The 15316-nt window shown below is 27.2% G+C and overlaps 1 protein-coding gene across 2 annotated transcripts; it reads left to right on the top strand.

The window, feature by feature from the left end:
* The first annotated feature begins 4025 nt into the window (after positions 1–4025).
* On the top strand, positions 4026–15230 carry alpha-Cat (catenin alpha). Of its 2 annotated transcripts, XM_015509088.2 has the most exons (18): positions 4026–4484; positions 4555–4744; positions 9031–9197; positions 9304–9513; positions 9581–9766; positions 10467–10670; positions 10755–10784; positions 11974–12089; positions 12172–12289; positions 12357–12606; positions 12673–12873; positions 12947–13098; positions 13159–13228; positions 13364–13428; positions 13536–13717; positions 13933–14173; positions 14245–14367; positions 14429–15230. In XM_015509088.2, exons 1-18 carry the CDS (start codon positions 4383–4385, stop codon positions 14585–14587), a joined length of 2766 nt encoding a protein of 921 aa, XP_015364574.1. In that variant the 5' UTR covers positions 4026–4382; the 3' UTR covers positions 14588–15230. The 2 variants fall into 2 exon arrangements, with proteins under 2 accessions (XP_015364574.1, XP_015364575.1); XM_015509089.2 differs by lacking the exon at positions 10755–10784 and having other exon boundaries at positions 4027–4484.
* The last annotated feature ends 86 nt before the right edge of the window (positions 15231–15316 follow it).

Genomic DNA, 15316 nt, shown 5'->3' with positions numbered 1-15316 from the left:
GTTATAAATAATTTTATGATGTAGTTTTTGAGTTAAAAAATAATCAATCATAAGTGTATTAAGAGATATGCATGTAAGATTTTTTTAAATTTTATTTTAAACATAATAAGACGATTGAGTATTTCAATTTATAATATAAAATTGTAAACAGTGAGTGTATAATAAAATAATAAAAGTGTTAGCACTAACATTGACTTAACATTATGAGATAGATTGGTTTAACAAATTATCTTAAAAAGTTCAAATTTAAATAATTAAACAGTTATAGGTTCCCGAAAAAATTTTCTTGATAGTGTGGTCAGCAAAATAAATTAATAATTATAACAAACCCAACTAGTCTTTAATGTATTATTCTTTTATTTACACTAATTAATAAAATCACAATGATATAGATAATGTTTGTCCCTATAGTACAGAATATATGAAATATTATAAAATAAATATGTATTTCGTATATTCTGTGCTATACAGAGTTGTCTGCACAATACAGTTTTTGCTGTTGTACATTTGTAAGATAGGGACAATACATACCAATTTCACTAATTCAATTTATTCTATGACCATGTAGCATTCTATTGATTTCACTGATAGTAACTTAGAGAAATCTTGTACCAAATGTTCAATGTATTTTAAGTAATCAAAAATTAAAATTGCATGTAAAGACAATAATTGTAAATAAATTGATAATTGTTTTCCTGTAAATAGCTCTATAAGAGTCAAAATGTTGTTATCCATAGAATATGATAAAATAATATTTGGTGAAGATTTAAAATATTGATGGACATCTCAAGACATTTTTCTAGGGAAGAGCAAAATTAATTTAAAAATAATTCAAGATTTTTTTACATATTTTTTTTTTAATAAAATATTATTTTTTTCATAAATATAATCAATTATACTATAATTAACTTTATACATTTATACTATAAATCTTTTAAATATAATATTAGTATTATTTTATTGTTTCAAGTAGTTGAATTGATCAAAAATATACATCTACTGTAATAGGTAATTATAGTATAATTGATTATATTTATGAAAAAAAATAATTTCTAATTAAATAATAAATTATATTATATTATTCAATAATAAACTTTAAAAAAATGGGGGGGAAATGTCCGTATCGAAAATATATTGGGGGGAAATTTCCTACTATGCCAAATCAGTTGGTGGTGGGGGGGGGGGGGGGGTAATTGTCCGGATACCTTTATACTTACACTTTAAAAGTAATTTATATGTTTACTAAATTGATGCGTTACAGATAATGGCTTGGAAAGCAAATTTAAACTTCTAGGCAGTGGCAAGTGTCCCCCCCTGATGGGGGAAATGAAAGTATTAATATTTTGTTTATGAGTTACGCCAAAAACTGCTTTTAAGAGAAAATTCCCGTTAAATCTTAAATTATGTGTAGTTAAAAAAAAAAGTTTAGTAATTAGTTTAAATCCACAATAATTTTTGTTAGACTAATTTATCATTTTTTATTTTTTCTTCAAGATTTGAAAAATATTATGTTAATATATTTTACAATAATTAATGAACGTTTTTTCGTTTTTAGACCTTCATTCATCAAAAAATTTAATGGTAGGTAAGTCATATTACAACTCTGAAGTATAGAAATTCATCTTATTTTTCATCGAATGATTTTGTTATTTAAAAATGAATAACAATAGATAGGTATTTTATCATTTGTTTTTTTTATCGTGGGATCCCTTCTTTTTTCCAATTGTCTTAATGTTACACATTCTGTGTTAAGATTATTTGCAACAAAAATAACATTCTAACATCATATTAAGTGATGCTGATATTTGTTTAGTTTAAAAAATATTTTCAATATTTTCCATAAGTACTTAAAATAAAATAAAAATAAATATTTAAATTATTTTTAAATGTTAAATTATTATTTATTGTAGATATGGCTATATGAAATGATTAAGTGAAAATCTGATGCAAAAAAAATGATTACTTTAAGAGATATTATAAAATGTAAAATAGCCGCGTGACGTCATTGGACCCTACTCTTCGTAACAGTGGCGTAACTATAAAATTCTAGCCCATGTGCAATATTATTTTATGGCCCCTAAAAATCGTTATATGAATAAAATTAGACAATTACTATTATTAATTTTCAGAATTTTTACACGAGTTATTTATATTTTGTGCAACTAAAAAATTTGTAATTTTAGGAAGTTTAGCGTTTGATTCCGCAATTTCTTTTTGTTTTCGTTTTTTAGCTGCCCCACTAGTACTGCTCAACATTTTTAGTCTAAAATATAATACCTATAATAAATATTTATAATTTTGTACGCGCAATGTATATATAAATTATAATATGAAATAAATGTAGGTAATTTCAAAAACGGTTATTGCAATAAATACGTAAATATTATGACTAAAATAAACTACCTATAAATTATAATTGTATTAAATAATTATACTTACAATATTTTTAATAATTAATTGTAAAACAATAATTTTTAAAATATTATTATTATTAATTAACACAACTCACGTCTTATAAGTAATAGTACAAAGTTTACAAACAATGTACCGTAGCAGGGGCGGAGTGGCCCACCGGGATACCGGGAAAATTCCCGGTGGCCTGGAAGCAAAATGGCCCGTTTACCTAAAGTATAGATAGAAAAAAAATAATGTAGGGTAATGAAAGAGTTTATTTATCTACAGGGTGATTCTTTTAAGTGGGTACACTAATTATCTCGAAAAGTATTGACTTTTTTCGAAATATTTTTTTACATGGTTTCAAGTTGTTAAAAAAACAAACCTTTTTATTAAAAAATTATATTTTTAAATATTTTTTATCCTTATAATTTTTTATGTTTTTTACTTTTTTGAATGATAACATAGAGTTTTAATTTCATTTTTATACTCTTTGTAATATAAAATTTTATGGTTTTATCGTAGTATATAATTTATTATAAAATAGTTTAAAATTATTAACAACATTTACAATTTTGATATATTTTAAACAAAATATTAAAATTCTAGGGCCCCCTTTTGGGCCTTCTAGGCCCCGGGCCCCGGTGCAATGCACACCTATGCAACCATGTAATTACGCCACTGCTTCGTAATCGCCTAGCTTATACGTGTAAAAGTTCCTCACTTCTCACAACGACTTACCCACCTAAACATTTTATTTTTGAAAGTTAATTTACGTATAAATGTGTGGTTTTGTGTGTTTAAGACGATGCAAGAATCAGAATTTCTATATGACGTTTAGTTTTTTAAATATTTAAAATCTTAAAAGTGATATTTTTGTTAAACGGCGCTCCATGGCGATTTAAATACGAAATAAAAATTCCAAAATTTCTCTTTTAAGATTTTAAATATTTAAAAACTAAACGTCATATAAAAATTCTGATTCTTGCGTTCTCTTAAACACACAAAACCACACATTTATACGTAAATTAAATTTCAAAAATAAAATGTTTAGGTGGGTAAATCGTTGTGAGAATCGAGGAACTTGTACACGTTACACGTATAAGATAGGCGATTTCGAAGAGTATGCGTCTTTTATCAATTGCTCATAACTTATTGAATAATATGAGTAGATACGTAAAACTTATAACATTATCCTTATAATTGAACATTCTTTCTTCTTTCAAATAAAAAAACTTAATTGTTGTGTTGTGTGCTCCTTTAATATGTCTATGGTAGTATCACAGATTATATAATATGGTCTGGAGGTATAATATAATTAAAATGGACGTCCAAGATGAATCATAATTCATAATATTACTCACCGTTGGTATGACTGTATGAGTGTTATGGATATGCCCACTTTCTGCTTTGCGTTGCGGATAAGGTAAACACAAAAATCATTGATAAGTACGTCAGCAACAATGGGAGTTATGAACCTATTCGCGCACCATCTTTTTTTCTCCATGCATTGGGTGAATAAGCGACCAATGAAAAGTGGTGTTTTGGTCGGGCGTAGTTGTATTTGAGCTGTGGACATGCGTATCAGCAACTATAAGTTACATGGTCATATACCTCTTCTTCATGCGTTTTGCTAAAACATTTGGTTATTCTTTATTTCTTTATTTCTTTGTATTTTGTTATGACTAATGTTATATTATTATTATTGTTATTTAATATTTTGCTAATCTATGAAATTGTGAAATGACTGTATATTATTACAATTCACAATAAATAATAATATGGCATTCGTATTCGGTGATATCATCGTGTCGTATCTCGTATTGAGTCGTTCAATGTAGTGCAATCCGGTATTCGTCATAAATTGGGTGTTGTCTTCATTAGGTTTATGCGTAAACTCATTTGGAAGTTACTAATAGTTACAAATATTTATAACCATCTTTGATATTTTAATATTTAAACAGTGACATAGAACTAAATAATACAACATGACTGATCAGTTCGGTCCCATTACTCTTAAATGGGATCCCAAAAATCTAGAGATACGAACTATGTCTGTGGAAAAGACACTGGAACCATTAGTTTTACAAGTAAGTATTTATATTTGAATCAAAATAACCATTTACCAAAAAACTAACTAAATATTGGTAACTGTTGCAGGTGACAACTTTGGTGAACACTAAAGGAACTTCACGTAAGAAGAAAGGACGTTCAAAAAGAGCTCATGTTTTAGTTGCTGCTGTTGAAAAAGCTACTGAGAATTTTATTGAAGTTGGGGAACAAATTGCTTTTGAAAATCCTGATATAAAACAAGAAATGTTAGCTGCAGTTGAAGAAGTTCGAAAAACTGGTAAATTCAAAATTAGTATTTTTAGTAGTTATAATTCTTAAAACATCTTATTTTGTAATACTTGAATGAACTGACATCTATACTTATTATTTATACTTGGGGAAATATAAAATGTTTATACTGCAATCAAATCCTCATCCCCCAACCAGCCATAGGAGTAACCTACGAGTGCCCAATTAGGCCTACGGGCTTATTTCCAAACATAGCGTCATACGGCAAACAAAAATATCACTAATATTATTTTTATTTTATTGTACCTAGTATCCACATAGATTAAATAAATAATATTTAATTATTCATGGATTTTAATAAGGATTTTAATGTAATGCAATAAGCTTTGTAATCGTATAATTTCATTTGGTATTGGTAGAATATTTAAATTTTAAGTTCTACTTTAAACTATAAATACTTTACTGATATTTTCTTATTCTTAACCATCACCTACAAAAATCAATCACTCCATTAGTGTGATAACTAACTTACTAATAGCATACTTTAATTTTTACTTAAAACTCATTCAGCAAATAATATTTAGTTTTGTATTATACTGGTCTAAAGCAGTGGCGGAGCCAGAAATCTCCCAAAGGAAGGACCCACCAGTTATAACACCTAATGCATAAATTTCAGTATATTATATTTTATATTTAATTAAAAAGTCACAATTTAAGTACTGTCCCTTATTTAGGCCAGTTTTGTAGTTGCATTCTCCTGGCAGAGTTTTTTATGAAAACTATTTCTACTATTTCCTCCACAGCTACATTTTCTCCTTTATTTATATTTGTTAAACCCAAGCCATTTTGCCTTTCTTGAGATATTGTTGATCTCAGATAAGTAAATTTTTAGTCTTTTAAGAGTAGAAAACGTGCGTTTTGGAGTGGCAGAAGTAACTGGTTGTGTGGAGAACAACTGTAAATGTGTTTTAATGTTTGGAAAAATATCTTGGCAGTGCTGAATTGCTTCAATTGCAGTTTGTGGTACGTTTTCTGTGTCCTTCCATTTATTTCTCCACATGTTAATTCAGAACTTAAACTGGATATTGCATGAGGAAGATAATTTTCGTATGTAGATGCAACTGATAAAATTGAATCATCATTACATAAATGTAAGTTACATGGTATTATGCCTTGAAGTGGCAATACTTGTTTAACCTTTCATCAAATCTTGAATATAATTGTGATATTAAGTTATCCAGAAATGGTATATATATAGATACTTTTAAATATTCTTCTGGACTGCTGGACTATTGGAACTAACATTCACACGTTTTGTCTGTCTATTACAGATACGAGGCATTTTAATGTCAACATTTACAATAGAAGCTACTTTTGAAACAGTTCCCATTATTTGTTTGAAAGAGTTATCGGCATCATTTCGAATACTTAGTAAGGCATTTTTCACTTGTGTTACGTTAGTCAAAGCATTGCATATGTCTATTTGCTTACCTTGTAAACGTTTACTCAAATTAAAAGTATAAGAAAAACATTTGACAGATACTTCTAAAACAAGAATAAAATCAGGTTTTGTTATGACACTTTCATACAACATAGCTTTTGTTGATGTTTTTGGATTGGTATCATGCTCAAGCAATGTTCGGAACGTTCACTAAAAAAATGAATTCGTTCACATTCACGCTCAGCCCTTGAAAAAGAAACTCGTTCACGTTCATGTTTTTTCAAACGAACGCATTCACGTTCTTTGAAAAAATGAACGCATTCATAAAAAACGAACATGACGTTCATCTAATTTTTTGTTAATAAATAGTTTACCAGCAGTTTGTATAAAAACCCATAAACATATAGGTCTCAACCCAAAAATAACAATTTAGACTTTAGAGCATATACATTTTCTAAAGTATCTAAATTATATACATATTATATTTATTAAATAGTAAATAAATTGAGCGTCTTCAAAATCGTTCAAATTCATCAAAAACATAAACGTAGTTCACATTCTATTTTTTAAAAATGAGCGACGTTCACTAATTATGAACGTGAACGTGTGAACATGCGTTCATAAACGATGTTCTTTGCAAACACTGTGCTCAAGATCTTCTAGCGTAGGAACAATGTAAATATATAGTTCTTTAAAAGTTAATATAGCGTTGTTTCACTTCTACTCATCGAGTTTGGCACAATTGTTTTAGCTTTTTCTTTTTAACAACTTTTTTTTTTATTTATTTATAAAGTTTTCCTGACAATTGGTCATCTAAACTTAAGGCTAAAAGAATATAATATTTTGACATTTTGAAAAAGGTTAACATAAAAAATTTACAAAATTAGTAAGAATTTATAAATTAGAATTTAACAAAGTTTTATGAACTTAGAACTAACTATTATTATATAACAGTAATAGGTATGTACAATTAAGATTTAATTAAGACATCTAAAGTCGTTTCAATAATATATTTTAACTTCTCTCTTCGTTTAGAAGACAAAGAAAAAAATGTACAGATAGATCTAATTATACTATTCATATTTTTTATAGCCGATACTTCACATGCTTTTGATAAACAACATTTTTGTTTGCTGAAAAGTATGTTTACCCGCTGTCTGGTCTCCATTTTCATAGTTTGTTAAGAAGTCTTTTTCCCTTTGACTAGAGATCATAATATGATAATTGGTTTTAGAATGTTCATATAAATCAGCCATAGCATTCTTATACTTATTGGCTCTTTTACTAGGTTTTTTTTACGACTAAGAGAAATAATTATAAATAATCAAGATAAATTGTTTTTTTTTTTCTATGTAATATACCTGGTTGCCTGATCCATCACCTGAAAAAGCAAATACAACACAATATTTGCAATAGGTTCCTTTTTTAATCTCACTATAAGCTAACCATGGAAATATTTCTAAATATTTATATTGAAATTTCCTATTGTGTTTACCTTTTGCACGTTCAGGAAAATCATAATTTGGCTCGGGTATCTAAGTAAATTTCAAACAATTAAATATTTTAGACTACTTTAAAGTGTATTTGACCACAAAATTGGCAGTATCATGCAAATATCCTGATTTCTAAAATAATAAAAACAAAAGTTTATTACATTACAATACCAATTACCTAGCAATTTTTTCGACTGTTCAAAAAAAACATGCAAACGCATAAAAATCTGGGCCTTAGTTATCATGTTACTGATTTATATAATGATGTAGATACATTTATGTAATAGTCAATGGACATTAGTCCACAACTAAACTAAATATTATAATTTAAGATCAGATTTTTATGCATTTGCATGTTTTTTTTAACAGTACAAAAATTGGTATGTAAGCTACTTACAAGTTTGAATTAAAGTCAATAGATCCTTAGTATAATGTTTTATTTTGCATATTTTGTCATTTTTGGACATGTATATTTCTGTATTTTACTATTTTTTATTGCATATTATAATATAAGGTTTTCAAATTCACATATACAGTTATTATTTTATAATTCCTTTTCGGTTTCCCTTGAAATTTGACTTTGTAAGTCAGTCTCTGACTGCTGCTGTTTGTCATCTACATCCATTTCTATTTTAATTTTTCTTTGTGTTGAGTTAAAAAAATTTGTTATTTTTGATGTTCTTTTATTTTGTTGCAAATTTATAAATTTGGTTGTCAATTAATACAAATATTAAAATATGTACACAAGTCACAAGTAGATAATTAAATTATAAATAATATATTAACAAGTAAAAGAATACTTTATTGATCAACTACACAATTAGACTAGGATCACACTAGGTCTTATTGATAATTAAACAGCATCTGAGAAACGTGTGTGGTATTGAGGTATTTTCCAGAAACTTTCAGAGAAACAGCCTAATCTAGACACAATAATGCATTATCGATCTTATCTTTTGCTATTTATATTTTACTTGAAATCGTAGAACGCTGCGTAATTACAATTTACTATTTTTATTTTGGTTTTTTCAAATCATCATTTAATTATTTTATTTAATTTTAATATTATTAGAATACACGAGCTAAGCCCTTTTAGACATAGATAAAACAGGTAATATGGTTTACAAAGCGTGAGAAAAAAAAAAAATAATAATAATAATATAATATTATTATATAGTATTATTATATGATGATTGAGTAGTATTGTGTTATACTATACTATATACTACACAGACCAATAAGGGCCCAGGTCCTTTTGAGCCCCTCCCTAATACGCTACTGGTCATGAGTGTAAATGTTGGTGTAGCATCCTTTAACGATTGATAGATTAATAATTTTCCAAATTTATAGAGTATCAAGTTATGTTTTGAAAAATTTGTTGCACATCTTTATTTTATATAGGTGATGCTATGAGTATTGCTGCAAGAGAGTTTGCTGAAGATCCTTGTGCTTCAGCTAAACGCAGCAATATGGTAAGAGCGGCAAGAAATCTATTGTCAGCCGTAACACGACTACTTATACTTGCAGATATGGTTGATGTGCATTTATTATTAAAGTCTTTAAGGGTTGTAAGTATTATTAATTCTAATCATGTGTTTAACGCAATATTTTATAAAATATCTTATTTAACATATTAAGTATAAAAATATACCTCTATTTGTAATTTAATTTTAGGTTGAAGATGATCTGGAAAAAGTTAAAAATGCTTCAAGTCAAGCTGAACTTCTTGACAATATTAAAGTTTTTGGTAGAAGTGCTAGTGAACTTATGAGTCAAGCTGCAAAACGTCAACAAGAATTAAAGGATCCTCAATTGCGCGATGATCTTGCTGCAGCTCGTGCTATTTTAAAAAAACATTCCACAATGCTGTTAACTGCATCCAAAGTAAAATTTTAGTAATATAATATCCAACTAATGTGCATTTATAAATAACATAAATTTTATCCTTAAGGTTTATGTAAGACACCCAGAACTAGCTGCAGCTAAAGCTAATCGTGATTTTGTACTGAAACAAGTTTGTGAAGCTGTAAATACTATAAGTGATGTTGCCCAAGGTCGATCTGCAGCAATGAACGATAATGGGAATCAAATTTATGACGGACCTGGTGAATTGGCTGCTGCGCTTGATGATTTTGATGTAATTACATATTATTTTTTTCTGTCTTATTAGTGCGTAACATACCTAATTAAATACTCAGCAGATCATGTTTGCCCTGTTAGCTTTAAATTCAGAATGATTTATTCCTAGATTTGAAATAAAATAAAATTTTAGAAATTTAATATATTTCTCACTGTAAATTACAAACAAATAAACTAAAATAAGTGTTTTATTCCCAAAGAAATTATTAATTAATGAATCATTAAAATATGTTTTCAGAATTCTTATCTAATTTATAGATCAATATTGGTATAATGGAATGATGAGTTAATACTTATTAAATGATTTTTTACATTACAGTACGGAATAGAAATGTGTGTGTTAAAGTAATGCATTGGGGTAAATGCACATACATTAATTATCACTTATAATACAACACACAACTACACCGTTTATACACGTTGATACATTATATCATATTTTCTATGATGAATTCCTTTTAAATCAAACTGTTTGCAATGGGGTTGAAATCAAAATTATGAATTACAACGTTATGTTATTTGCACCTATTTAATATATAAAATATATCTGTTTAAGTTCTATATGACATTTTTCTATTGTACCTTGAACTATTAACTTAATTTTAGTAATTTCTTACTTCTTATATTTGTCTTATGATATAAAATAATTAGTACAAATATAATACAATTAAAATGTATCTTTATTTTTTGTCTTTTAGGAAAGAATGGTAATGGATCCTCTTGTTTATAATGAAGTGCGTACTCGTCCTTCTTTAGAAGAACGGCTTGAAAGTATTATTAGTGGAGCTGCATTAATGGCTGATTCTTCATGTACCCGTGATGAACGTAGAGAAAGAATTGTTGCTGAGTGTAATGCTGTGCGCCAAGCATTGCAGGATTTGCTGTCTGAATATATGTCCAATGTATGTACTTTGTTTAAATGTTTATATATAATGTTTAATTATACATTCTATCAAGAATTATTGTTATTTTGTTGGTGTTTGCAGCAATTGCAACTCCAAAGGGTCGGAAAAAGGGTATGGTTTATGGTTTTTGTTTAAAACTAATTTTCTTCCTTGCACTTTACACTAATGTTTTAGAAATAGACCACACAATAAATCCATTTTGTGTACCCTTATTCACTGTCATGTAATTTTTTTTTAATTTAAATTTAACACTTAATCACTAATCTGTGTTTTCTTAGTAGTTTTATGTATTTAAGGAATTTTTCCATAACTTTAAATTCATACATAATGTTATTAACATATCTTTGAGTGCACGACTTCCTAGCTAATCTTTTTTTTTCTGTGAGTCAAGACGTCAAGTAGAGTTTAATATTTATTATTTAATATTCAAATATTATATTAATGACAGATTGTATAAACAGACACTAAACATTTTATGAATCAATTGTGATAGATGGTCTATTGAGTTAATATAATTATCCAACTCAGTTTATATATTTAAAATAGATTTATTTTGTGATTGTAAGTATATAATATTTGATCATTCACTATATTAAATCTTGACATGATTGTAAGCAAATTCCATTTACTGAGTTAATTATATTAAACTCTATCTGAGTACTATTTATGATACTTTAGCAATCCAATATTAATTATCTATTTATAATTTTGATAAAATTAATACATTAAATTAACTGTTTTTATTTAACTATATCTATTTGAATTTATCTGAATTCTTACAAGGATAGCAACAATACAATTTATGGTTTTTTTTTTTTTTAAATAATTTAAAAGTTAAAAATTAGGTATATATAATTATTCAATTTTTTTTTTAGCCAATTTAAGTAGCAATGTTGTCTTGTTTAAATTTATTATTTCCATCAATTGTTTTTTTTTTTTTCAAAGACCAGATGTACACCTAATAATTGTAACTAATTTGGAAGTAATTTGGTACAAATCTAAAACAATAACCACACCTGTTACCTTCAAGATTCAATTTCATTTTAATGTGTAATTAATTGAATCTACTCGGTTGTTACTATATTATTTGATAACTTGAATTCTTTTAATACTTAATGTTATTCATTGTGTATTACCTACCGTATTCTGTTATAATGTCACCGACAATGTTCAATTGTATATTTCAGTTTTGCATGAATAAAAAAATCACTGTAAGGCATGCCATTTTAATAACTTAGAATAAATGTTACAATTTTAAATTTAGCTATTAATTATATAACATAAGCTTTCCTTTTAATAGATGAGTGTTAAAGAAACTAGTGAAGGATTGGAACGTGCTATTGATCATATGTGTCGAAAAACTAGAGATTTGAGACGGCAATTACGTAAAGCTGTTGTAGATCACGTGTCTGACAGGTAAAATAAATCCAATGTAAATAAATAATATTTAATTTAGCTAATTAGTAATATATCCTTTTGTTTGTTTGTTAAACTACAGTTTTCTTGAAACCAGTGTTCCATTACTTGTTTTGATTGAAGCAGCACATTCAGGTGATGAAAAAGAAGTTGAAGAATGTGCTCTTGTATTCACTGAACATGCTAACAAACTTGTTGAAGTAAGTTATACAGTTAGTTAATTGTGTGTATGTATTACTCATTTAATTCTAATGGTTTTATTTTCAGGTTGCTAATCTTGCGTGTAGCATGTCGAACAATGAAGATGGCGTAAAAATGGTACGAACAGCTGCTGCACAAATTGAGAATTTATGTCCACAAGTCATAAACGCAGCTAGAGTACTTGCTGTTCGACCTCGCTCTAAATTGGCACTTGACAATATGGATGTATTTAGAGATGCATGGCAAGCACAAGTCAGATTACTGACTGAAGCTGTTGACGATATAACAACAATTGATGACTTTTTAGCTGTTTCGGGTATGGAATTACTGTTATTAATTTTTTTTTTTAAGTTTGTGTGCTCATTTTATTTTTCTATTTTAGAAAGTCATATCTTGGAAGATGTGAACAAATGTGTTCTTGCACTACAAGAAGGATCAGCTGATCCATTAGATAGAACTGCTGGAGCAATCAGAGGCCGTTCAGCTAGAGTTTGTAATGTAGTAGCTGCTGAAATGGATAATTATGAACCAGGAATATATACTGAGCGTGTGTTAGAAGCAATTAAAGTATTACGTGATCAAGGTAAATATCAATCTACTAATTATTAATCCATATCAATAAAAAATTAAATAATAAATAATTTTTGTTTGTTTAGTTATGCCTAACTTTGCTCAACGTGTTGAATTAGCGGTAGATGCTTTGTCAACCAATCCTCCTAAAGAAGTAGATGAAAATGATTTTATTGATGCTTCTAGACTTGTTTATGATGGTGTAAGAGAGATACGTAGAGCTGTTCTCATGAATAGGGTATACTATTAACTAAATTTTTGATGTAATAAAATATTATTAATAATTTTAATTTTACAGACTGATGAAGAATTAGACCCAGAAGATATAGAATTTGATGAACATTATACAATTGATACACGGAGTAGATGTAAGTGGTATAAATGTACTAAATAAATGTTTATGGTACATTTTTTTTTTAATTATATTTTTATATTTAGTTCATTCATAAAATGATGACTCTTTTTAATTAAAATATTTATAATACATTTTAAATAATTTTTAGCGAGTGCTCATACTGGAGAACCGTTGGATGAGTACCCAGATATTAGTGGAATTACTACAGCACGGGTATGTTGCGACAATATATTGTTTATATTTATTATTTAACAGTTATATTTTAAAATATATTTGGTTCATTTGTTAATTTATTTGTATTTATTAATGATGTACAATAGGAAGCTATGAGGAAAATGACAGAAGAAGATAAACAAAAAATTGCTCAACAAGTTGAATTCTTTAGGAGCGAAAAACTGAAGTTTGATCGTGAGGTAGCTAAATGGGATGATACAGGAAATGATATTATTGTTCTTGCCAAACACATGTGTATGATCATGATGGAAATGACAGATTTCACTCGGTATGTAAATAAAAATACTTTATTTTATAATTTAATATTCATTAGTTATAATTACGTGAACGTGATTTTTAACCCTTTAACTGCTCCACATGCAATTATGAAAACCCTCATTTGAAGTATTTTAATCTTAAATGATTTGATCATATTACAGACCATAGTGTAATAGACAAAAGGTTAAATAACATTAATTTTAATATTAAATTATAATTTTTAAGTGGACGTGGACCATTGAAAACTACTATGGATGTTATTAATGCTGCTAAGAAAATTTCAGAAGCAGGAACAAAATTAGATAAGCTTACTAGACAAATTGCTGATCAATGTCCAGAATCGTCAACCAAAAAAGATTTGTTAGCTTATTTACAACGTATTGCTTTATATTGTCATCAGTTAAACATCACTTCTAAAGTTAAAGCAGATGTTCAAAATATAAGTGGCGAGCTGATTGTTTCTGGGGTATATTTTTATTTTATTATAAAAGTATCTAATGAATTATTTTCACACAATTTAAAAAATAATAATTTTAGTTGGACAGTGCCACATCTCTAATTCAAGCTGCTAAAAATTTAATGAATGCTGTTGTTTTAACAGTGAAGTCTTCATATGTAGCCAGTACAAAATACCCTAGACAGGGAGCAGATCTTCAAAAGGTAATCATTTTATTTCTTGAAAAAGACAAAAGTTAATTGTTTATGTTAATTATTTCCATAGCTTGTTGTTTGGAAAATGAAAGCTCCTGAAAAGAAACCACTTGTAAGACCAGAAAAACCCGAAGAAGTTAGAGCTAAAGTGCGAAAGGGCTCTCAAAAGAAAGTACAAAATCCAATAAAAGCTTTAAGTGAATTCCAAAGTCCTACAGAATCTGTTTAAATTGTATAGTAATTACTAATTGCTATTAGGTGTTAGCTAATATCGATTTATAAAATAAGTATATTTACTTGTACGTTAATCAATAAAAGTAAATGCCAAATAATATTAGATTAATTAAAGGTAAAAACTATAAAACATTCTAATTTTTTATTTTTTATTTTATATACATGATTTTGTTGCCACAATATACTTGATTTGTTGGCTAAAAAGTCTTGGATACCCAATATAAATTTATTTTTGTTGTAACTATTAAAATCTACCAACAATTACTATAAAATTTTAATTGATATTTAGTTTGTTATTAATTATAGCATTTTATATTATAATAAACCTTTTTTATATTTTTCAAATTAGTTTCTCATTTACCAAATAGTAGGGTTAATTATATATTCTACAGTATTATTAATTATTATTTATACCGTCCTAGAAAAAATTTTTTTAGCATTAATAAAAAAATTTATACAAAAAATAAAATAACTATCAATTATGTTTTTTCAGTCTGGTAGACATTTTTATTTTCAGAATTTGTCTATTAGATCTTACGTAAAAGCTTAGCACATTTTTGATATCATCGTATTTTATTAAATTATGTACCATAATTATGTTTTTATTACAAAAATAAATACCTACCAACTATTGCTAACGTTTTGGTTATTGTCATTTTAGAATAGCCTTTACTCTCTATTTAAATCTTATAACCCCTTTATGCAGTAGAAGACCTTTCTGGTT

This window comes from Diuraphis noxia, unplaced genomic scaffold, assembly GCF_037042655.1.
Source record: "Diuraphis noxia isolate RWA-SAM2 unplaced genomic scaffold, SU_Dnox_SAM2 contig0003, whole genome shotgun sequence".
Lineage (NCBI taxonomy): Eukaryota > Metazoa > Arthropoda > Insecta > Hemiptera > Aphididae > Diuraphis > Diuraphis noxia.
Note: the sequence above shows the minus strand (reverse complement) of the source record. Positions and strands in the feature narration are given on the sequence as shown.